At 34.3% G+C, this 27474-nt stretch overlaps 1 protein-coding gene across 7 annotated transcripts in view; it reads right to left on the bottom strand.

The window, feature by feature from the left end:
* LOC117337038 (TOX high mobility group box family member 4-like) overlaps positions 1–27474 on the bottom strand; it is a 117715-nt gene that overhangs the window by 22140 nt on the left and 68101 nt on the right. For all 7 annotated transcript variants that reach the window (XM_033897792.1, XM_033897793.1, XM_033897794.1 and 4 more), the window contains 4 exons: positions 25455–25529; positions 13041–13520; positions 12158–12309; positions 3664–3799 (listed from right to left, as the gene is read on the bottom strand). In XM_033897792.1, coding sequence (XP_033753683.1) covers positions 3664–3799; positions 12158–12309; positions 13041–13520; positions 25455–25496 — 810 coding nt within the window. In that variant the 5' untranslated portion in view covers positions 25497–25529. The remainder of the gene's footprint in view (positions 1–3663; positions 3800–12157; positions 12310–13040; positions 13521–25454; positions 25530–27474) is intronic.

The following is a 27474-nucleotide window of genomic DNA, read 5'->3' as shown; positions in this document are numbered from 1 at the left end:
TGTATATATATGTGTAGTTGTGTCTAGTTGTATATATATGTGTGTAGTTGTATATGTGTGTAGTATATCTAGTTGTATATATGTGTGTGTAGTTGTATCTAGTTGTATATATGTGTGTAGTTGTATCTAGTTGTATATATGTGTGTATAGTTGTATCTAGTTGTATATATGTGTGTAGTTGTATCTAGTTGTACATATGTGTGTAGTTGTATATGTGTGTGTAGTTGTATATGTGTGTGTAGTTGTATCTAGTTGTACATATGTGTGTGTAGTTTTATATAGTTGTATATATGTGTGTAGTATATCTAATTGTATATGTGTGTGTAGTTGTATCTAGTTGTATATATATGTGTAGTTGTATCTAGTTGTATATATGTGTGTAGTATATCTAGTTGTATATATGTGTGTATTTGTATCTAGTTGTATATATATGTGTAGTTGTGTCTAGTTGTATATATATGTGTGTATTTGTATCTAGTTGTATATATATGTGTGTATTTGTATCTAGTTGTATATATGTGTGTATTTGTATCTAGTTGTATATATGTGTGTATTTGTATCTAGTTGTACATATGTGTGTAGTTGTGTGTAGTTGTATATATATGTGTAGTACATCTCGTTGTATATATGTGTGTATTTGTATCTAGTTGTATATATGTGTGTAGTTGTGTGTAGTTGTATATATATGTGTAGTACATCTCGTTGTATATATGTGTGTATAGTTGTGTCTAGTTGTATATATATGTGTAGTTGTGTCTAGTTGTATATATATGTGTGTAGTATATCTAGTTGTACATATGTGTGTATAGTTGTATCTAGTTGTATATATATGTGTGTAGTATATCTAGTTGTACATATGTGTGTGTATTTGTATCTAGTTGTATATATGTGTGTATTTGTATCTAGTTGTATATATGTGTGTATTTGTATCTAGTTGTACATATGTGTGTGTAGTTGTGTGTAGTTGTATATATGTGTGTATTTGTATCTAGTTGTATATATGTGTGTATTTGTATCTAGTTGTACATATGTGTGTGTAGTTGTGTGTAGTTGTATATATATGTGTGTATTTGTATCTAGTTGTATATATGTGTGTATTTGTATCTAGTTGTATATATGTGTGTAGTTGCGTCTAGTTGTATCTATGTGTAGTTGTGTGTAGTTGTATATATATGTGTAGTTGTGTGTAGTTGTATATATATGTGTAGTTGTGTGTAGTTGTATATATGTGTGTATTTGTATCTAGTTGTATATATATGTGTAGTTGTGTCTAGTTGTATATATATGTGTGTAGTATATCTAGTTGTATATATGTGTGTAGTTGTATCTAGTTGTATATATGTGTGTATTTGTATCTAGTTGTATATATGTGTGTAGTTGCGTCTAGTTGTATCTATGTGTAGTTGTGTGTAGTTGTATATATATGTGTAGTTGTGTCTAGTTGTATATATATGTGTGTAGTATATCTAGTTGTATATATGTGTGTAGTTGTATCTAGTTGTATATATGTGTGTATTTGTATCTAGTTGTATATATATGTGTAGTTGTGTCTAGTTGTATATATATGTGTGTAGTATATCTCGTTGTATATATGTGTGTATTTGTATCTAGTTGTATATATGTGTGTATTTGTATCTAGTTGTATATATGTGTGTAGTTGTGTTTAGTTGTATATATGTGTGTAGTTGTATATGTATGTGTAGTTGTATCTAGTTGTATATATATGTGTTAGTTGTATCTAGTTGTATACATGTGTGTAGTATATCTAGTTGTATATATGTGTGTAGTTGTGTTTAGTTGTATATATGTGTGTAGTTGTATATGTATGTGTAGTTGTATCTAGTTGTATATATATGTGTTAGTTGTATCTAGTTGTATACATGTGTGTAGTATATCTAGTTGTATATATGTGTGTAGTTGTGTGTAGTTGTATATATGTGTGTAGTTGTATCTAGTTGTATACATGTGTGTAGTTGTATCTAGTTGTATATATGTGTGTAGTTGTATCTAGTTGTATATATATGTGTGTAGTTGTATCTAGTTGTATATATGTGTGTAGTTGTATCTAGTTGTATATATGTGTGTAGTTGTGTGTAGTTGTATCTAGTTGTATATATATGTGTAGTTGTGTGTAGTTGTATCTAGTTGTATATATATGTGTGTAGTTGTATCAAGTTGTATATATATATGTGTAGTTGTGTCTAGTTGTATATATATGTGTAGTTGTGTGTAGTTGTATATATATGTGTAGTTGTATCTAGTTGTATATATGTGTGTAGTATATCTAGTTGTATATATGTGTGTAGTATATCTAGTTGTATATATGTGTGTAGTTGTATCTAGTTGTATATATATATGTGTAGTTGTGTCTAGTTGTATATATATGTGTAGTTGTGTGTAGTTGTATCTAGTTGTATATATATGTGTGTAGTTGTATCAAGTTGTATATATATATGTGTAGTTGTGTCTAGTTGTATATATATGTGTAGTTGTGTGTAGTTGTATATATATGTGTAGTTGTATCTAGTTGTATATATGTGTGTAGTTGTATCTAGTTGTATATATATGTGTAGTTGTGTGTAGTTGTATCTAGTTGTATATATATGTGTGTAGTTGTATCAAGTTGTATATATATATGTGTAGTTGTGTCTAGTTGTATATATATGTGTAGTTGTGTGTAGTTGTATATATATGTGTAGTTGTATCTAGTTGTATATATGTGTGTAGTATATCTAGTTGTATATATGTGTGTAGTATATCTAGTTGTATATATGTGTGTAGTTGTACCTAGTTGTATATATGTGTGTAGTTGTGTCTAGTTGTACATATGTGTGTGTAGTTGTATCTAGTTGTATATATGTGTGTAGTTGTGTCTAGTTGTACATATGTGTGTGTAGTTGTATCTAGTTGTATATATGTGTGTAGTATACCTAGTTGTATATATGTGTGTAGTATATCTAGTTGTATATATGTGTGTGTAGTTGTATCTAGTTGTACATATGTGTGTAGTTGTGTGTAGTTGTATATATGTGTGTAGTTGTATCTAGTTGTATATATGTGTGTATTTGTATCTAGTTGTATATATGTGTGTAGTTGTATCTAGTTGTATATGTGTGTAGTTGTATCTAGTTGTACATATGTGTGTGTAGTTGTGTCTAGTTGTATACATGTGTGTAGTGGTATCTAGTATAACAGATACAATGTAGTTATACTTAATCTATACTTGGGTATGACCTGAAATGACAGCAGAACCTTTTAATTAAAGTGATTTGGATCTGAACACTCTGATTACTGGTCCAGGCTACTTAATAAAGATATCAGACTCAATCAATAATTATAGCTGCATAAACATGGTCAAGAGTTCAATAGAGTTCACACTGTGGTTACCTGTCAGATAAACCATCCTCCTAAACAACATCTATCCCACCAATGACCAGTGGTCAGCTGCACCGTAAGAAAGCCTCCATTGGTAAAATTAGTGGATAAAACTTAGAGAAACTCAAGCACAGTTAATAGACTTATCAGCCTGGTATCTGTTCAACGTGCCTAAAAAACTTTAACAAAATAAGTTATCAAAACCCTTGATTGTTCATCACAGCGTACTAAACCTAGTCATATTAAAAAAAAAAATTAGACAAAAAGTAAAAGATAAGGCTAACTTACACTCTTGTGTTCAGGGTCAAGGCCGTCCCACATAGAGGCTACAATCTTGGACACCTCACCGAAGCTTGCGTTGGGGTTTTGGCCCTTTATGGCTGCTTGTGTGTCACGGAAAAACAGTGCATATGCCGACACAGGTCTGTAAAGTGAGAGATACATGGTTATTTCTGTGGACAGATACCGACACAGGTCTGTAAAGTGAGAGATACATGGTTATTTGTGTGGACAGATATACAATGTTTTAATAATGTTGAACAGAGGGACATCATATCCTTGATTAATATAAAGGATTTTCAACAGAAATTTATTAGATATCCTCTATATGACCCCCTGTCTGTAACAATCATTTTGTAACGGTCCCAAGCATTTCTGCAATATAATGACACTGTATATAGCGACCACCTGCATAACGTGACCAGTGACTGGTCATTTTCATCCTGGAATCAAAGTATAACAATCGGGCTCTGACTTCCACCATGGAAGCTGCTTCCCTTTGACAATGACATATTTTCTGACCTCCACCATGGAAGCTGCTTCCCTTTGACAATGACATATTTTCTGACCTCCACCATGGAAGCTGCTTCCCTTTGACAATGACATATTTTCTGACCTCCACCATGGAAGCTGCTTCCCTTTGACAATGACATATTTTCTGACCTCCACCATGGAAGCTGCTTCCCTTTGACAATGACATATTTTCTGACCTCCACCATGGAAGCTGCTTCCCTTTGACAATGACATATTTTCTGACCTCCACCATGGAAGCTGCTTCCCTTTGACAATGACATATTTTCGTAACTAGCTAGGATTTTTAACATCAACGTTAAACAACAATTAATAGTTTATATTTTGAGGAACAGACTAATGTTGCAGCTTTTCATTGTTACTCAATTTACTAAATTATGCATAGTGGCATCTCCATGACGACAAGCACTCTCTCCCACCTGTCGAATTGAAAGAATTGAAGTCCTATGGTAGGCTACGTGAATGTTATTTATTGTTGATAGTTAAGGGACTTGCCGTGTTATACCTTATGACTTTTTACCTTGTATGTTTCGGTGAGATCCGATAAAATACCTAAAAAATTATTTTCGTTATTCTATTAATATAAAACCAACTGTAATTTTTCCTGATGAACGTGTCTTTAAATACAGACGATTTCAAAGTTAATATTAAAGTAACATGATGAGATTTCAGTTAAGAACAGGTTGCTATAGGTTCAGTACATTTGTATTGTGTCTGAACTTTGGTTGTCCCTATGGTTACTTGTTAGCACTATCCAAACAACAATAGGTCTTTATTCCAAGTACCGATGTTTTGGTATTAAATGGTATTGTGTTAATTTGTTATACAAACTTTTTAGAGACCATTGGAGGATTCAGTTTATTGTTCATCTTACGAAATAAATCCTTAACTCAAACCTTTGTTTTTTATCTTAAAAAGTTTCCCGTTCTGTTAGATAGAAACAAAACCAGTAGGTATGTATTGTTCCAGGTACCTGACATGCTACAGTATAATGTAAACTGAAATATGGATACATGATTAAATAGTGACTTATGGCAGTTCCATGTCAGCTGGTTGGCATGAAAACCTGTGTATAATGATTCCTCCCCTTGAGCAGCCTTTATACATGTTTAAATGTACAATGATAAATTAACACAATATACTGTCAACCTCAAAATAACAAAGTTGGGAATAAAGAAATTTCAGAAACAATTAAAAAATTATTTAGGACCGGATCTTATCAATTGCAACAAACTCCAGGAAAAGTGAAGTATGTTCATGGCCTCCAGAAATTTGATATAGACTAGTTGAAATATGATCACAGCTTAATATGATCACAGCTTAATATGATCACAGCTTAATATGATCACAGCTGAACATGTTCACACCTGGAATATAGACAGTTAAACAATGATCACAGCTGAAATATGATCACAGCTGAAATATGATCACAGCTGAAGTAAGATCACAGCTGAATATTATCACAGCTTAATATGATCACAGCTGAAACATGATCACAGCTGGAATATTATCACAGCTGAAGTAAGATCACCGCTGAATATGATCAAAGCTGAAGTAAGATCACAGCTGAAGTAAGATCACAGCTGGAATATAGACAGTTAAACAATGATCACAGCTGAATATGATCACAGCTGAAGTATGATCACAGCTGAATATTATCACAGCTTAATATGATCACAGCTTAATATGATCACAGCGTAATATGATCACAGCTGAATATGACCACAGCTTAATATGATCACAGCTGAAATATGATCACAGCTAAAATATGATCACAGCTGAAACATGATCACAGCTGGAATATTATCACAGCTGAAGTAAGATCACAGCTGAATATGATCAAAGCTGAAGTAAGATCACAGCTGAATATGATCACAGCTAAAACATGACTATAGCTGGAATATTAAGACAGTTTAACTATGATCATAGCTGAAGTAAGATCACAGCTGAAGTAAGATCACAGCTGAATATGATCAAAGCTGAAGTAAGATCACAGCTAAAACATGACTATAGCTGGAATATTAAGACAGTTTAACTATGATCAAAGCTGAAGTAAGATCACAGCTGAATATGATCATAGCTGAAATATGATCACAGCTGGAATATGATCACAGCTGAAATATGATCTCAGCTGAAATATGATCTCAGCTGGAATAAAGTATATATGTTTACAGTTAATATATATTCTTACAGAAAATTACCATAAACACAACTTAGCTAAAAACTGGAAAGACAGTAATTGGAATGTGAAAGACAAGAGAATTAGGCCATTGTCATAATTGGCTAAAACTAATATCCTGTAAAATGTCTTAAGTGCATGCGCAGCTGCTTTCCTTAGAATGTGGTTTTCTTATTGCTTGAAAAAAATTGATTTGATAACAGTCATTAGACAAGAAAAAGGCAGCCTCTTTTTGCTCTCTTAGGAGATGTGTCTTCGTGCTTTCAGAAAATCAATGTCACTGCCATTGGCTGGCATGCTTTTATACCCATCGGGCAATCGGGCAGATAAACATCAGAAATCTGTCCAGGTTTACTCTGTTTATTGCATTGGAATCCTCGAGAAATCTGTCTCCAGTTAACTTATAATTCAAATTTTCAATACAAGAAAATTTGGCAGAAATTTCTGTCTGTTGTCTTTTTTAATAGTAGTTAACATGTTTTATAAAACCTCAATCAAGTAATGTAAGGACACACCCTGTATATCAAACACACTATCAGCACAGTTTATCAAACACACAATCAGCACAGTTTATCAAACACACAATCAGCACAGTTATCAAACACACAATCAACAGTTTATCAAACACACTATCAGCACAGTTTATCAAACACACAATCAGCACAGTTTATCAAACACACAATCAGCACAGTTTATTAAACACACTATTAGCAGTTTATCAAACACACAATCAACAGTTTATCAAACACACAATCAGCACAGTTTATCAAACACACAATCAGCACAGTTTATCAAACACACAATCAGCACAGTTATCAAACACACAATCAGCAAAGTTTATCAAACACACTATCAGCACAGTTTATCAAACACACAATTAGCAGTTTATCAAACACACAATCAACAGTTTATCAAACACACAATCAGCACAGTTTATCAAACACACAATCAGCATAGTTTTTATCCAAATATTTTACGTCAATTAGAAAAACTTTTTATATATGTATTTCAATATCAGCAAGAATATTGCGGGAAGACTAACATACAACCTCGGAATGAGATCTCCCGACAAAAAATCAAATACTAAGATAAACAAAGGGAGTCGAATCAAAAGTCCTTTCATTTCATGATTATAATGCATACCCAAATTTCAAAGAGACCTGTCAATAAATGTAGGAGATCTCCAAACTAACAAAAGTTTAAACAGGAAGGACAGACCACGCCATACCATAATATTCCCGTAAAATTTGACTGATGTATAAAATCTATTTTGAATATTACAATTTATCAAAGAATCTTTTTCGTTTTTCTTTTTATCTAATTTGAAAAGAGATTAAAACTTTGATAAGAAAGATTATACTGATTGTAATTTAGTATCTGAGGTAATGATATGTGTCAGTTAACAGATCCGCGGTACATTATATAACTTGGCTATAGGTTAACCGATCCGCGGTACATCTATATAACTTGGCTATAGGTTAACCGATCCGCGGTACATCTTTATAACTTGGCTATAGGTTAACCGATCCGCGGTACATCTATATAACTTGGCTATAGGTTAACCGATCCGCGGTACATCTATATAACTTGGCTATAGGTAAACAGATCCGCGGTACATTATATAACTTGGCTATAGGTTAACCGATCCGCGGTACATTATATAACTTGGCTATAGGTTAACCGATCCGCGGTACATCTATATAACTTGGCTATAGGTTAACCGATCCGCGGTACATCTTTATAACTTGGCTATAGGTTAACCGATCCGCGGTACATCTTTATAACTTGGCTATAGGTTAACCGATCCGCGGTACATCTATATAACTTGGCTATAGGTTAACCGATCCGCGGTACATCTATATAACTTGGCTATAGGTAAACAGATCCGCGGTACATTATATAACTTGGCTATAGGTTAACCAATCCGCGGTACATCTATATAACTTGGCTATAGGTTAACCGATCCGCGGTACATCTATATAACTTGGCTATAGGTTAACCGATCCGCGGTACATCTATATAACTTGGCTATAGGTTAACAGATCCGCGGTACATCTATATACCTTGGCTATAGGTTAACCGATCCGCGGTACATCTATATAACTTGGCTATAGGTTAACCGATCCGTGGTACATCTATATAACTTGGCTATAGGTTAACCGATCCGCGGTACATCTATATAACTTGGCTATAGGTTAACAGATCCGCGGTACATCTATATAACTTGGCTATAGGTTAACAGATCCGTGGTACATTATATAACTTGGCTATTGGTTAACCGATCCGCGGTACATCTATATAACTTGGCTATAGGTTAACAATTCCGCGGTACATTATATAACTTGGCTATAGGTTAACCGATCCGCGGTACATCTATATAACTTAGCTAGGTTTGTTTGTTTTTGTTTAACGTCCTATTAACAGCCAGGGTCATTTAAGGACGTGCCAGGTTTTGGAGGTGGAGGAAAGCCGGAGTACCCGGAGAAAAACCACCGGCCTACAGTCAGTACCTTGCAACTGTCCCACGTAGGTTTCGAACTCGCAACCCAGAGGTGGAGGGCTAGTGATATAGTGTCGGGACACCTTAGCCACTCGGCCACCGCGGCCCCCACTTCGCTAGGTTAACAGATCCGCGGTACATCTATATAACTTGGCTAGGGTATCTTGTATCATTTAGAATTTGAACTTAGGTCTTTGAACTTAAAAGTGACACAAATTGTGACCTAGCAAACAAATAACTATCCAAAAAAACATATAATTGGTTTCTAGGGCCAACAACAGGTGGCAACGCCAGGTAAACAAATTAGAGGCACGACTTATGAAACTAAGTTCTGAATGGAATAACAAGACAGTACAATCTTGCCATTGTTGAAAATAATCATTACTTCTGGACAAACTTCTGATCAAAATTTTGATTTTCCCTCGTTTCCTTGGTATGGCAGTGAAGCGTGAACGTAAGTGACAAGCCAATAGAAGTGATGTAAGTTATGGCTAGCCAGATTTGTTGGTTACAGGTAGGTGAGCACAGCCACAACAGGTGGAGCTTAACAGGTGGGCAATGGGCACTTCCTTATCCTTACTGTGGGAACAAGTACTGAACCAATCAAAACGACATATTACATGACGTAATTAAACAGAATTTTACAATTACAACTTTATAAAAAGATTTTTTTATTTTCCTTTTCATATATATCTGATCAAATATAATTAAAGTCGTATTGAAAAAAAAAGAAATAAAACTTGTCTTTGTCACCGAGATACATTGTGTACAATATAATTACAGATAGTATGTCTGCTTGAAGTCTATACATCCCCCGAAGTCAACAGACCCTAGAAACAAGTATAAAACCCCAGGTAACAAGGGGCTTTTTCGGGGGACAGCTAGGAATTGGACCTTATGATCAAACTGGGGGGAAATGACCGACATAACAGCTACTTTGGGTAGAACAAACACGCTGTGAGGAAGGTTTTGGGTTCTGTCCCCTAGCCGAGACATACCAGAGTCTTTAAAAATGGTAGTTGCTACTCCTGCTTAGCGCTCAGCATATTTGGAGTGGGACGACTGGTTGGCCCGTTGTCAGTATAATGTGACCGGGTGAGGTGTGATGCTGGGTGTCTTCGGCAGTATGCTTCAGTGAGATAGCACTTTAAATCGGCAAAAGTTCCGGCCTATCACAAGGAGACTTAACACGAACATACCGCAGCCTCCCAAAGGACACATACGCACTCACCACACTCATACATGTCGCACGCACGGGAGGCCGTCCTTAAATGACCTTAGATGTTAATAGGACGTTAAACAAAATAAACCAACAAACCAACAAACACGATTACAACTTAATACATGACTTTCTTGTCTACATTTGTTATTTAAGTAAAGTCAGCTATATTTCTATATTTTACCGCTCAGAACACATTTTGTTAGTGATTATTACCGATAGGCCAGCATAACCAACAGATATTGTTTTCAGGTGGTCCTTCTCAATTCCAAGTGGTCTTCCCATATTGACCAAGATTAGAAATAACAATGAAAATGGATTTTTGTTTTTGTTAAAATCAAGTTAAATTTTTAGATGTTTTTGTCAAGTACACAATTCCATAAAAAGGAGGAAATATCTCCGAATTTATCCAATGAAATCAGAGATATCAAAAAGACTAAATATAATGAATTTTACAAAATAAATTCTCAGACTTAGTATTTTAAGCAAATTATTGTTTTTTGAATAGCTGATTAACTAATTATTTTGAATATTTTTTGTGAAATTTTTCTACCTTGATGTAAGTGTGTCACTGTTTACATTTGTAAATGGTTATAGGTTTTGAGTGAAAAGATTAATCTATGAGTTGCAAATGAGACGTCCAAACTAATGCCAGCAATACAATATCAGATCAAATTAAATGGGACGTCCTAATTAACACCAGCAATACAACATCAGATCAAATGGGACGTCCCAACTAATACCAGCAATACAACATCAGATCAAATGGGACGTCCCAACTAATACCAGCAATATAACATCAGATCAAATGGGACGTCCCAACTAATACCAGCAATACAACATCAGATCAAATGGGACGTCCCAACTAAAACCAGCAATACAACATCAGATCAAATGGGACGTCCCAACTAATACCAGCTTTACAACATCAGATCAAATGAGACGTCCCAACTAATACCAGCAATAAAACATCAGATCAAATGGGACGTCCCAACTAAAACCAGCAATACATCAGATCAAATGGGACATCCCAACTAATACCAGCAATACAACATCAGATCAAATGGGACGTCCCAACTAAAACTAGCAATACATCAGATCAAATGGGACGCCCCAACTAATACCAGCTTTACAATATCAGATCAATAAGTGCCATATTAAATGGTAAATTGTTTATTCCTTCAAGAGTTTAATCGTGCCTTTACACAATTAGGTCTGTCTTTAGCATGTAAGCTTCTGAAGAAAACTACATGAATTTTCATAGAGTTCAAACTAAAAGTTGACACAATGGAATAAGAGTATAAAGACAAAGAAGGAAAAAATTACAACTAAATTATCATGATCATAATTCCTACTATAACTTTCAAAGAAATTGGTCAAAAAATGTAGGAGATCTCTGGACAAAAAAAATAGATATTGAAATAAACAGAGAGGGTTAACTTTTGTAAAAACAGCCAAACCAGAATTATTTTCAGGGAAACAAGACTTCATATCATGATCATAAAGCAAACCAAGGTATGAGCGATAGTCAAATTTTTACGCCGGCTGGCCTAACAATGACATACCATGATACTCCATTCAAATGCATATAAAAAGTTCCACAGCATTTTTCTGCTTAAATTTGGAAAATTTCCTTTAAATTTCGGAAGATATTCATGTTTTTTCTCTTCATTTTAATGAGGGGAAACATACAGGCTATCTTTTCTGCTACACATTCAAAATTTTCAGTATCAATCAACTCATTTTCAAGTTTCTTTTATGATTGCATAGTGCATGGAATTTGTAGTGTGGTAAAGGGTGGCCGGGTGGCACAGTGGTAACACACTTTCCTTTCACCTAGGCCGCCGGGGTTCCATTCCCCGATCAGATATGAAAAGGTATGGGGTCACCTGCCTGATCATGTGGGTTTTTCACCGGGTACTCCGGTTTCCTCCCACAGTAAGACCCCTCGCGTGCTTCCATCCGGGCCAACAAGCGTGATTAATATAAGTTGATATAGTTTGTTTCGCAATTGTTGTAAAATAAATAAAGTTTAAATTTTAAATAGTGTTGTAAAATTCTTATGTTTCCTTACTTCTGTGGTTCATTTGGATCCTTCTTCTTCTTCTTTTTGGGAGTTTTCTGTTTCTTTGCCACAGGTTGGTCTTCTGGTGTGGCTGCCGCAGCCGCTGCTGCAGCAGCGGCCGCGGCGGCGGCAGCAGCAGCTTGACGTTTCATCAGAGCCAACTGTGGACACAGGTGTAAATATACTAATTAATTACAGGTACACACAATCAATGGAAATAGTTCTATCTTATTAAAGAAATGATTGCCTTATTTACCTGTTGGAACATCTGTGTCACAAAGTCTGGATAAAGGAACGCCAATGTATTGTACATATACTACATATATGTACTTTGTTTACTTATATTTATGTCAATTTGTAAGTTTTTGATGGAGTAAACACAAATTCTCATAATCCACCCTAAATTAAAAACATCTCATTTAATCCCAATCGAATGTTACGCCCTATGTGATCTAGTTATGCCACAGTAATTCTAAGACAAATTCTCATAATCCACCCTAAATTAAAAACATCTCATTTAATCCCAATCGAATGTTACGCCCTATGTGATCTAGTTATGCCACAGTATAATTCTACTTCCTGTAAAACAACCAGCTAAAGGTGTGAATACTGACAGTCTAATCCCTGCTTCCTCTGCTTCTGAATAGCAAGACAAACTTATTTTGTGAAAATGAATTGTAGATAATTTCAATGGTACTACTTAATTTAACTTCAATCGTCATACTTAAGTATAAAAATAATTCTTACCCACACCAGTCATTAAATCAAAATTCAATTATTAACTCCATATAAACAATTTTCATTCTTGCAAAATGGAAAGCAACACATAAATATTACCCTCCCTTGTCATGGTTACCAAACAGAATGTTACCTTTTGGTGTGTAATACTGACCTGTGCCAAGGGTAGACTGTCGTCACTGTCGCTACTGCTACTCTCCCGATTAGGTGACAGAGAGTTGAGGCTCCCCGAGGGCGGGGACACTTTACCAGCCACACTGTGAAACCCAAGTTGTTTCTGTACGTCTGCATGACTGATGGTACGGAGGGGCTCGCTTGTCACTAGGTTAGTGTCCAAACTTACGGAACTGTACGTACCCACGGAGGTGGCTGGGGAGTGTAGACTGTTGGTTATAGAAATGTCGGGCACATCAAAGTTTTGTGGTGGAAACTTAGGCACAATTTGGTCTCCTATAGAGTTCCGTGACATCTCTGATAGATCCATGTTTCCCGTAGGAGGATGAGATAAAACAGTTTGTGATGTAAATCCGGGCTGAAGGTTTTCAGAACGAGAAATAGAATTAGAAACTTGAGGTGGTAATGTTAATGTGTTGATATCAAAATCTTCATCGCCAAAACTAGGAGTATGGAATGTCTGAAAAGATACAAAATATATGTTTAATGATAGTAAAACTGACTAAGAGAATGCATCAGGCATATATATGGATATTCTCCATTATCCACACAATCTTACTCCTATTTCTTTCATTCTGTCTTTTTGTTTTGTTTTGTAATATATCCACACAATGTTACTCATATTTCTTTCATTCTGTCTTTTTGTTTTGTTTTGTAATATTCTAAAAAAACGTTTGAAAGACAGGAATGTCTCTAGTTCTAAGCCAATTACGGTCACCAACGGTACTCATGACCTGGTGTCTGGAAACTCAATCTGATATATTCTCATACAGATTTTTGTTCAATTTCTTTTCGTTTATTTTTTTTTAAAAGTTTGATGAAATCTATTAAGAAATGAACTATCCTCGAGTGATGATACATGATTCGTTAACTGCTTTCTATATATAGTAACAGTGACCTTGATGTTGACACATGAATCATATCAGTAACCTATCCAAGGAATTACCTTTGTATGAAGTTAGATTAAAATGAAGTTAATAAAATAACGAGACGATAAGAAGAGAACAGGATATGGCAGGATTAGGAAGACAAGGCAGGACAGAAAAGTACTAGTCTATATATCATAGGCTATATAACACTATATAACAGAATAGTACTAGTCTATATATCATAGGCTATATAACACTATATAACAGAATAGTACTAGTCTATATATCATAGGCTATATAACACTATATAACAGAATAGTACTAGTCTATACATCATAGGTGTTATATAACACTATATAACAGAATAGTACTAGTCTATATATCATAGGTTATATAACAGAATAGTACTAGTCTATATATCATAGGCTATATAACAGAATAGTACTAGTCTATATATCATAGGCTATATAACACTATATAACAGAATAGTACTAGTCTATATACCAAAGGCTATATAACACTATATAACAGAATAGTACTAGTCTATACATCATAGGCTATATAACACTATATAACAGAAAAGTACTAGTCTATATATCATAGGCTATATAACACTATATAACAGAATAGTACTAGTCTATACATCATAGGTGTTATATAACACTATATAACAGAATAGTACTAGTCTATATATCATAGGCTATATAACACTATATAACAGAATAGTACTAGTCTATATATCATAGGTTATATAACACTATATAACAGAATATAACTAGTCTATATATCATAGGCTATATAACACTATATAACAGAATAGTACTAGTCTATATATCATAGGCTATATAACACTATATAACAGAATAGTACTAGTCCATGTATCATAGGCTATATAACACTATATAACAGAATAGTACTTGTCTATACATCATAGGCTATATAACACTATATAACAGAATAGTACTAGTCTATATACCATAGGCTATATAACACTATATAACAGAATAGTACTAGTCCATGTATCATAGGCTATATAACACTATATAACAGAATAGTACTAGTCTATATATCATAGGCTATATAACACTATATAACAGAATAGTACTAGTCTATATACCAAAGGCTATATAACACTATATAACAGAATAGTACTAGTCTATATACCATAGGCTCTATAACAGAATAGTACTAGTCTATATACCATAGGCTATATAACACTATATAACAGAATAGTACTAGTCTATATATCATAGGCTATATAACACTATATAACAGAATAGTACTAGTCTATATATCATAGGCTATATAACACTATATAACAGAACAGTACTAGTCTATATATCATAGGCTATATAACACTATATAACAGAATAGTACTAGTCTATATATCATAAGCTATATAACACTATATAACAGAATAGTACTAGTCTATATATCATAGGCTATATAACACTATATAACAGAATAGTACTAGTCTATACATCATAGGCTATATAACACTATATAACAGAATAGTACTAGTCTATATATCATAGGCTATATAACACTATATAACAGAATAGTACTAGTCTATATACCATAGGCTATATAACACTATATAACAGAATAGTACTAGTCTATATATCATAGGCTCTATAACAGAATAGTACTAGTCTATATACCATAGGCTATATAACACTATATAACAGAATAGTACTAGTCTATATATCATAGGTTATATAACACTATATAACAGAACAGTACTAGTCTATATATCATAGGTTATATAACACTATATAACAGAATAGTACTAGTCTATATATCATAGGCTATATAACACTATATAACAGAATAGTACTAGTCTATATATCATAGGTTATATAACACTATATAACAGAACAGTACTAGTCTATATATCATAGGCTATATAACACGTACTATATAGAGAATACGTGTTTATTACCTAATTAATAATACGTAACGATGAAACAATGCATCACTTTCAAATGGTTACGGAATACCACATCGAAGACAGATTCCTTTTTCTCCAAATTTTACTTTTACTTTTTTTCTTGGTAATATGAAAAATCCCCCTGACAAAGCTCGTTTCCAGAAATAGTTTTCTTCAGAGGTAAAAAAAATATAAATTCAATATTGGGGAAAAAAACACATTTATATCAAATACAAATTGGAATAAATTCAACTTTTAGATCAATTTCACTGAATTTTTAAATATTTTGTCTGAAAAAGCTTTTTGCCTTACATGCTGTCCGCTCTAATATAATATACATGATGGAATGATTTCATCTCGCAAGTGAAAAATATCATGTAAAAATAGTCAAATGACATATATAAGTACGTATCTCAAGTTTTATAATAACCAGACACTCACGTAACATGGGATTTTATTAGGACCGTTCTGAAACATGCCAAAGACTCATTTAATATGGAATTAATAAAGTTGTTAAATACTTGCACAGAACAGTACGATCCTGTTTGGTATAAGCAGTAATATATAATCTACCTACCGTTAGTAACACCATCACACCCTCAACACTCCAACAGTCAATAAAAAATCCCAAAGTAATGTCCACACATACACATCATCTATCAAGATAACTGTCTCCACAATAAAAACATTAAGTCATATTTTCTGTGTTAAAGTCATCCACAATTTTTGTCCCGTTAGGAAATGACCCGATCCTGGAGAAGGAGAGCGGGAAGGTGGTATAAAGCCGTGGGATCCGTCAGCCACATCAGGATCAGATCAATACCCGACAACACAATAGGCTGTCCCTTAAACAGCTGGCAAATGGAGGAGCACTTCTAAATCTATACAGCATCACCCCCAGTCTAATCAACACCTTTTTTTACGCCTTATGTTTGATGCAGCAATAAAAATGTACTTAGGAGATGAAGTCTTCATGTTGTTTTTTTTAACAGAAGTATGACCACATTACTTTATAGGTACACATGTATCTTTATCAAGAAAACAAATCTTTTTGATCGATCCTTTTTGTCTTCAATTTCTGAAATCTTTGTAAAGGTGTAATAAAAGTTTCAATGTACTAACCTTATTGCTTTCAAACATTTTTTTGCACTTTTAAAAAAGCATTCGCCGAAGTGAAGTAGCCTCATAACATTAGTCTGATTTGAGCTTTGTATCTCAATCTGAACTTTTCACGATCTAGTTTATACATCAAACTCATTAGAAAAAGCTGATTTCAACAGGACAAATTAAGATGGAAAAGGTTTGCTGAATACACTATTAAGATTAATGATGTGTGTTTAAATTCCAGGTTTTAAACTGCTCATTTAGGTTCTATCAATCTGGCTGTATTGTAAATGTCTCCGGTATTTAGGCCAGTGACACATTAAAAGGAGCGCCCCAATCATCCTCATCCATTACTTTTAATACCTATCTCAACTGTACATCATTTCAAAGTGTCAGCAAACTCACACAACTTATTAAGTTATGAATATTCGCAAGTAAATTTCAAGAAAATATCTGCATAATATGTAATATGCAAAGCATCTCATTAAATCCTGAGCATTTATATGGGTATACATCTGGTATATATACATCAGAATCCTACTTTGATTAATGACTAATGTGAACAAGTAGTAATGATGTAAACCTGTATAGTAAAACAAGGCCGACGACTAAGTAAGCCCTCATCCCTGCTATAAATGTAACAAGGAGTTTTCTACCCTAAAAAAGATGATTAAAATGAGTTACCTCCCCATTACAAAGTCTGTGCCATTAAGTTATCTCCCTTTTACAAAGTCTGTGACAATGAGTTATCACCCCATTACAAAGTCTGTGACATTGAGTTATCTCCCCATTACAAAGTCTGTGACAATGAGTTATCTCCCCATTACAAAGTCTGTGACAATGAGTTATCTCCCTTTTACAAAGTCTGTAACATTAAGTTATCTCCTCATTACAAAGCCTGTGACATTAAGTTATCTCCTCATTACAAAGTCTGTGACATTAAGTTATCTCCTCATTACAAAGTCTGTAACATTAAGTTATCTCCTCATTACAAAGTCTGTAACATTAAGTTATCTCCTCATTACAAAGCCTGTGACATTAAATTATCCTATTCTGATATTTAATTCACTTCATACCAGGTGGTATGAAAGATTTCTCCCCAAATACATTGTTTGTGATGGTGAGATCTTTTCCTCAATACAGTTTAGTACAAACACGCTTATAGCGATTTTAAGGATATTGCGAACTGATTCCAATTCCCCAGCTATTCTCCCTCTTACTTCTATGTAATTCTATAATTATATTGCGAATTTCACATAGCGAAATATTGTCTATAACGAACCAATTTAGCGGTCCCGTTGGCTGAAATTCTGTGTTATTTCAACACTTTAGTATGAACCCATCTTCTGAAGTCAGAAAGTCATGCCCTGGTGATCACGACCATGTCACAGAGAGTTGCCCGAGGGCACATTTCAGGGTATATATCTGTTCGGCTACTGAATTAATTGGTGAGTTGTGTTTTCAATGACTACTGAATACGATTTCGTCAGTAACACTAGGGAACTGACTGATGTAGATATTGTAAAAGGCGTTATGAATGTTTTGGACAGTGAAGACGAGGAGAAAATAGAGACAGAGGAGGAACATTCCATAATCAGTGGTGCTTCAGCGAGTCATTGTTTACACGAGACCAGCCATTTTCTGAAGTCCCATAATGATACGTCAGATGATTTCAGTACTTTGTACACACTTGCCTCATGCGAAAAGTTTCATCAGAAAGTTATAACTGACTTAAAATAATTGCATCGCTTTTAATTTGTACTTGTTTGTATATTTATTTCAACATTTTCATACAGCGAATTTTCTAGAAAAAACCCCCAATTATTTGTAATACACGTAATACGAACTATCAATATAACAAACTGATTCAGTTGGTCCCCTGGGATTCGCTATAACCGATGTGTTTTACTGTACAAGGTTTGTGATGGTCAGACCTCTATCTTCCCAGTACAGGGTTCAAGGTTGGTTTGTAACGAAGTTTAATCCTCTACCATACAATTAGTTATATAAGATGTTTATCCACTACGGAACAAGCTTGTTTTTTTTTCTTAAGTTAAGTAACGACAGCCTGTTTATCTGACACAATTTTCAGTCCTATAGTAAACCATTTTATAATACTCAACATTATGTGTGTTACCAGGAACCACCCTATAATAGACATACATAAACCTCTGTTTTCTCTCCCGATCCCACCATACAGAAGACAGCTCCCATAATTCTCTAATCCTGATACAGATCTGTATTCACTATCCATGTTCAATATGTATGCTCTGCTATCTAACAATATTCCCATCATTTTTACATCATAGCCTAAAAATCAATTCTACTCCGTACTGAATTAAAGGTCCCATATATTGGTCGCGATTCTGTTTGACGTTTTAACATAAGCCATTCTGAAACATTGAGGCACATTTGTTTACGAGATGAATTATTCAAAGCTCTGTACTAAAAGTCTTGTTCATTAACTAGTCTTTATCTTTCCATTAAAAGTTGATGACGCAGGATTTTTCAATTGTTAAATACATTTTGGACTGCATCTCTCACCAAAAGGTTGAGTTAAGAAGGAGAGGTATTAGGTTCCCCTGGCTGGCTTTCTATAGCCGTAGTAATAGGTGCTACAATGGCGGCCCATTTGATGTGGATAAAAGATTACAAGTTCTTAATAAAGAGAGTACAGTTCTGTGCGTGTCACCTGTCGTAAGCCCCGAGGCCAGGGCTAGTTCTAGGGAAGGCCAGGTAGAATTACTTCACAACATTTTATGACTTCTTTATAACCAGGTTTTAGTCAAGTTAGTGGTCAGGACCCCATAAGGAAATTCACTTCAAAGAGAATTTACAAGATTTTATTTCATCTTTTGAAAAAAAGGTGAAACATAAAATATTTCATTAAATGAAAATAAAACACCAGCGCAAAATACCTCACTAGTAGTATATGCAACTTGAAGCTTGAAAAATCTTTTTATATAAAAGCTAAATACTATTTTATGTGTTTTGGTGTAATTTGTATGTCTTTATAAGAAGCATGTTTAGGGTCCAGATCAAAGGTATTTGGGGCTGTAATTACTGCTGTGCCTGGTGGCCCGACCCCAAGGGTCAGGTATTCAGATACATAGATAAAAGTAGGTCAATGAAATCGACATACAATTGTACATCCAAAAACGGATTATTGTAAACATCTAAAACTGGATTACTGATCAATTCAAGGAGACACTAAAGTCATCAAACATATAGATTATATAGATAGATATACACAGATATTTATCTTTTAAGTTTGAATTTCTTTAATTTCTTTTTAATACCAAGTGTTAAGGTGACTTACAGAATCAAATTCTAAGAAATTGGATTAAGTGATTAAAGTTGATATAGCTTGTTTCCCCAACTGATGCAAATAGATAAAGTTATAATTACCATGACCAGGTAATAGTTTATTTGGTAACTCCAACTTTTAGCAATGCGTATATAGCTCTTTTTCTTCACAAGTTTCCCAGCACACACAACTGAGAGTGAAACAGAGAGATTACCACTGCCATGGGCAATTTTCGGTACACACAACTTACCTATGAGAGAACGAGACAGAAATATTGAGAGCACCTCTGATTCGGTACCTATGAGAGAACGAGACAGAAATATTGAGAGCACCTCTGATTCGGGTAATCCCCAATGTACCCATGTTTTAGAGTACGGATGACCATACTACACAACAACCACATGACATCGTTATTTGTCATAGAAAATGGGAAATGCATTATCCACTCTGGCATTTGTTAAATAATTGACCACTTACATTATTGCTTTTTGTTATTACATGTATCAACCGTTACCCTGGAGATAGGAAAAACACAGATAATATTGTCAATAAATTTACTATTGCCTTTGTTCAAAAGCCCAATTCTTTGATATATGTCTGCATATAGAATCAGACATCAGTCCTGATGAAATAGCTTCTGGTTTACCAGTACATCAACCAAAATGGCAGCTGGCTTCATCATAACAACTCCATCCTTATACAGTTAATGAAACAACTCCATCCTTATACAGTTAATAAAACAACTCCATCCTTATACGGTAAATTAAACAACTCCGTCCTTATACAGTTAATGAAACAACTCCACCCTTATACAGTTAATGAAACAACTCCATCCTTATACGGTAAATTAAACAACTCCATCCTTATACAGTCAATGAAACAACTCCGTCCTTATACAGTCAATGAAACAACTCCATCCTTATACGATAAATTAAACAACTCCATCCTTATACAGTCAATGAAATAACTCCATCCTTACACAATATGAAACAACTCCGTCCTTATACGGTCAATGAAACAACTTCATCCTTATACAATCGATGAAACAACTCCATCCTTATACAGTCATTGAAACAACTCCGTCCTTATACAGTCAATGAAACAACTCCGTCCTTATACAGTCAATGAAACAACTCCATCCTTATACGGTAAATTAAACAACTCCATCCTTATACAGTCAATGAAACAACTCCATCCTTACACAATATGAAACAACTCCGTCCTTATACGGTCAATGAAACAACTTCATCCTTATACAATCGATGAAACAACTCCATCCTTATACAGTCATTGAAACAACTCCGTCCTTATACGGTCAATGAAACAACTTCATCCTTATACAATCGATGAAACAACTCCATCCTTATACAGTCATTGAAACAACTCCGTCCTTATACAGTCAATGAAACAACTCCGTCCTTATACAGTCAATGAAACAACTCCATCCTTATACGGTAAATTAAACAACTCCATCCTTATACAGTCAATGAAACAACTCCGTCCTTATACAGTCAATGAAACAACTCCATCCTTATACTATAAATTAAACAACTCCATCCTTATACAGTCAATGAAATAACTCCATCCTTACACAATATGAAACAACTCCGTCCTTATACGGTCAATGAAACAACTTCATCCTTATACAATCAATGAAACAACTCCATCCTTATACAGTCATTGAAACAACTCCGTCCTTATACAGTCAATGAAACAACTCCGTCCTTATACAGTAAATTAAACAACTCCATCCTTATACAGTCAATGAAACAACTCCGTCCTTATACGTACAGTCAATGAAATAACTCCATCCTTATATAGTCATTGAGGGCGATAGGTTGAGCATGACAGTTTGAGGGTGATAGTAGTTGATTGACAAGCCATGTATTATAAGTAGTCATTATTGAAAAACACGTAATTTACAAAAATGTATATGCAAAGTAATATACAGTTGTAATTACTGCTATTTATAGAAATTTTGATCAGTACTGGAAAAAGGCTTGAAACACAGAAACAGCTCACACATATACATAAATATTGTGCCATGTTTGAACTCTGTTTGAAGAGGAGGGGGATATTGGTCTGAGTAAGACTGGTAATGTTTGAACTCTGTTTGACGAGGAGGGGAATATTGGTATGAGTAAGACTGGTAATGCAGTAGAGATATCCTCCAAAAGCTCTTATTCTCCTTGGGAGTGTTGTGTAGCTCAACTCTGTCAAAGAGCTTTTTTATTATTATTATTTCAATGATACCAACACCATCAAGCGTACACTTCACTCTCCGTAATTGTGTTTCATTAAAAGCAGCACTCAGGCCAGGTAACATTCTTAAAAGACAATATACACTAATGTTAATCTCTAGAGGTATTTGCTTGTACATGTATTACTGATAAACTGATAAACTATGGTAAAAGATTATTCTCCCAATAGAGTGGCAATATGGCTATATACAGAAGTTTACATATATCCTCTTGTTTATAGAACTGTGCCATACCCTTGTATTTTTCTATTCGTTTTGAGATGTCAAAGAGGACATAACAAGGAAATCTTCCCCAGTGCATTTGATCTGTCCATGTGGATTTGATCTGTCCATGAGGATTTAATAAGGAAATCTGTCCAAGTGGATTTGATCTGCCCGTGTGGATTTAACAAGGAAATCAGTCCAAGTGGATTTGATCTGCCCATGTGGATTTAACAAGGAGATCCGTCCAAGTGGATTTGATATGTCCATGTGGATTTAATAAGGAAATTTGTCCAAGTGGATTTGATCTGCCCGTGTGGATTTAACAAGGAAATCAGTCCAAGTGGATTTGATCTGCCCATGTGGATTTAACAAGGAAATCCGTCCAAGTGGATTTGATATGTCCATGTGGATTTAATAAGGAAATTTGTCCAAGTGGATTTGATCTGTCCATGTGGATTTAACAAGGAAATCTATCCAAGTGGATTTGATCTGTCCATGAGGATTTAATAAGGAAATTTGTCCAAGTGGATTTGATCTGTCCATGTGGATTTAACAAGGAAATCTATCCAAGTGGATTTGATCTGTCCATGAGGATTTAATAAGGAAATTTGTCCAAGTGGATTTGATCTGTCCATGTGGATTTAACAAGGAAATCTATCCAAGTGGATTTGATCTGTCCATGTGGATTTAACAAGGAAATCTGTCCAAGTGGATTTGATATGTCCATGAGGATTTAATAAGGAAATTTGTCCAAGTGGATTTGATCTGTCCATGTAGATTTAACAAGGAAATCTGTCCAAGTGGATTTGATATGTCCATGTGGATTTAACAAGGAAATATATCCAAGTGGATTTGATTTGTCCATGTGGATTTAACAAGGAAATCTGCTCAAGTGGATATAATCTGTCCATGTAGATTTAACAAGGAAATCTGCTCAAATGGATATGATCTGTCCATGTGGATTTAACAAGGAAATATATCCAAGTGGATTTGATCTGTCCATGTGGATTAAACAAGGAAATCTGTATAAGTGGATTTGATCTGTTCAAGTGGATTAAACGAGGAAATCTGCCCAAGTGGATTTGACAAGGAAATCAGTCAGAGTGGATAGACAAGGAAAACAGTCAGAGAGGATAGACAATGATGTACCAGGTAAACTCTTGAGTGTTGAGCAATTATGACTCGATCCATACTACACTGTTTTTGTGGTAGCTCTATCATTCAAGCATTGCTTAAATCACTTCATTATATAACAGAGGTGACTTTCTGTCGATATATATTACCATACAAATGTATAATTATTAGACAAATGAGTCTGATCACCTAGGAAACAGACTAGTATGACACTATATATGAATGATATCACATAACTTGTCACATCAATGGTCTCGGTGGTGATGTTTCTTTTGAGATTAATCTTCATTTCATATATAGAACAGAGGCATTAAAAATATATTTGTTAATAAGTTTGTTATGTTATATAATAAATATAATTCAACACATGTTCCTGTCATCATAATGTTATTAAACTTGTTTATGAATTTTAAAATGAAATGAGTAAACTTTTAAAATAAATTCAATATTACACAAGAATTATGTGTAATTACATATCTCGTTAGTCCGGGGCTTTGTCAGTATACAGTCGAGCCCCATTAATCTGTTTTCCAATAAAATGGTTCCCCCCCCCGATATCTGGCCGCTAACTCGCGAGAACGGATTAACCCAGCATTATTTTGTACCATTAATCCACTTGCCCCGGATTATGACTGCCGGCCCAATAGCTGGCCATTTAAGGGACGAATCTCAAACTTTCCTCACTAAAGTGATCAAATAATAATTCGACTGGTTGGTTTGCATAATTGTTGACCAGTCGTGAAAAAAAAATCAAAAACAATAGTCGGATAGTTTTTCAAAATTGTTTTTGTTACAAATACAAGACATTATGTTTTTCTCCATTTCGTAACCAGTTGATTAACAGGAGTGTATGGGCTAAACAAATCATTTTGATTATTCGATTATGATTAGCTGTTTCATCATGTCAATAATGTTGATAACTTATACACTATTTTTCTATTTAAACAATAAATAATCGATTTCGTAGCAGAAAATAAATACTGGCATTAGATCCTCTATACAAGAGGCCCAGAAGGCTTGTATCGCTTATATTACCTGGATAATTCAGTGATTATGGCAAAACACTTTCCTTTAGACCTATACTAAATGACCTTGCCTTTGGGTAACCTTGATCTTTGGTCAGTTGACTCTTTGTTTAATTCCATCCAACAACATATTCATCAATGATAAGAAACAAAATTTGACCTTGACCTTTTGGCCTAATGACCTTGACCATTTATTTTTTTTGATTTCTTGAATTTTGACTTCATTTAAATTGGTCAATAAATGGATGGATGGGCAGATGGACAAAGTAATTGCTAAAGGGCACTCGTATCTCTTATATGGGGACCTTACATTAAGACAATTTAGACAGAATCCTGGCATTAAAACATAAGAACCATTTTGAATCTGCAACACCAAGTGATGCTTCTTTTTAGATAAGGTGAAATTCCTAATAGTGGTTAAGAAGAAAAACAGAAACAGACTGAGAGACAAACAGACAGAGACAGAGAAACAGAGAGACAGAGACAGACTGACAGACAGTGAGACAGACTGACAGACAGAGCGATCAAAACTGAAACAGAAAACGAGAGAAGAATACTGACCTCACTTGGTAGGTAGTTGTCCTGTGATCGGCTCTCTGCCATACCTGGTGAGAGGGTGGTGAAGCCCGCTGAGTTCTGAAACAGTAACAAAATGGTAGTGGGATTGTGAAATATAAAATCAATAGAACTAAGGAACAGATATATACCATGTGGAGGGGCTTGAGAATGGCCGGAACATGTCCTGTGTTCTCCGTGATTGTCAGCCACCGAAACATATTATACAACTCTATATGTAAATCTCACCTATATAAACCATGACTTTAACACATCAAACTCCCTAGGAGATTAAGATTTCATATCAAAAATTCAAAACCATGAATAGACAAATAGTTGCTGCTTTCAAAAAGCAAATTGAAGTGTTTTCTATGGGATTTGGTTTGCGTGATAAATTTTGTTTTTAGTTGAAATGAATTGGTGTACTAGCTATTTTTATTACTTTCTTTTTCAAATTGTCTTTAATTTGAACAAAACTTTACAAAGAAATAAATGCATTCAAATACATGTAAAAAAGTGTAGAGCACTAAATTTGAACTTGGAGCTGTAGTAATGGTTAGATCTAGTCTACCCTCCTGACAATTAAAGCTTTGGCTGCCAGTGTTTTTGTTTGGCCCGTTTTACCACCGAATATCGGCTATTTCCCCTATTCCAAAAATGTTGTATTTTCCCAAAATTTCAATGAAGTTTCCCAATTAATAAAGTTGAAAAAAAAAAAAAAAAATCTTTCTTTTTCCTACTTTCTGACATTTTGTAAATGATAACATTGCGACTTTCTGAAGCCATAAAGTATTTCCCAAACCTAACTAATATGAACGTTATCACTTCGAACATCTAACACGATCCTGTAGGCCTAAAGGCGTGCAATCTTTGTTGTTTTAGATCTTGATCATTAAAACGCTTTTGTAATAGATATCAATGATTTCAAGCGCTTAAATGACCTTAGGTGTTAATAGGACGTTAAACAAAATAAACCAAAATAAATTCAAGCGCTAAAATGATGCAGACATCGTAAAACCAAAAAATACACAAAGACCGACTGAAAAAGACACGAAGGTCTTGTTAGAATTAGTTATACATTAATTAGGATACTGATAGTAATTATCAAAATCATATATTGATACGTAAATTCTACTCAAAAATATGTGTACATACAACCACCCGATGCAGGGCTTGCTACACTATCGGCTGTAGCCTGATGAGTAGGAGGGATTTCTATACCCTGTCGGAGTGCCGTGCATGCAGGGTATGAATACTCGTTCTAACCAGGATTTGTCACCTGAACAAGGAGCTTTCGTTGACTGATTTAGACAAACTTGTTGATCTTTTCAAAGGATTAAAACAACGAATTCAAAGCTTTACTAGCAACAAGTCATATCTCACCATGATGGCATATTATGGGCACATTATGGGCACATTATGATTTTAGACCACTTATAACGTGCTCTTTTTGTAGCAAGCGATGTTTACTTTAATAATGCTGAAAACATGGTGAACTATATATTAATAAATTTATTTGACAAAATCAGTACTTTTTTTTTTTTTGCCATTTGGTATTTTCCCAATTTTCTCAAAATGTCGATGAATTTTCCCAACTCAAAACCCACGGGAGGCTGTAAAATAATGGGAACAAAAACACTGGCTGCATGTCCAGTAGATATATATATATATATGATACATTTGTGACTACATAAAAATCATGTTTGTTGCAATAAAAAATTATTACTTCTGAGATAAAAGAGTAACACTAGTAAATTCCTCAGCAAACACATCAGCACTATATGTCCAGATAGTTTAAAGTCCATGTAACAAAAGTATCTTCATTTGTTTCCATTCAAAATCACAATCAGGTATGAAATCACTGTATAATATTTCCACTATGATAACGAGCAGTGAAAATCTCCGTCAAACCAGCCTTATATTGTAAGTCAACTGATCGGTAGAGTTTTATAACAACCTCTACAGATATAAAGCAAAATGCAAATAAAGACCACATTCTCAGCTCCCTTTAGGTGGCCTTTATAGA

The sequence above is a fragment of the Pecten maximus genome, chromosome 11 (assembly GCF_902652985.1).
Source record: "Pecten maximus chromosome 11, xPecMax1.1, whole genome shotgun sequence".
Lineage (NCBI taxonomy): Eukaryota > Metazoa > Mollusca > Bivalvia > Pectinida > Pectinidae > Pecten > Pecten maximus.
This window is presented reverse-complemented; position numbering and strand designations above follow the sequence as displayed.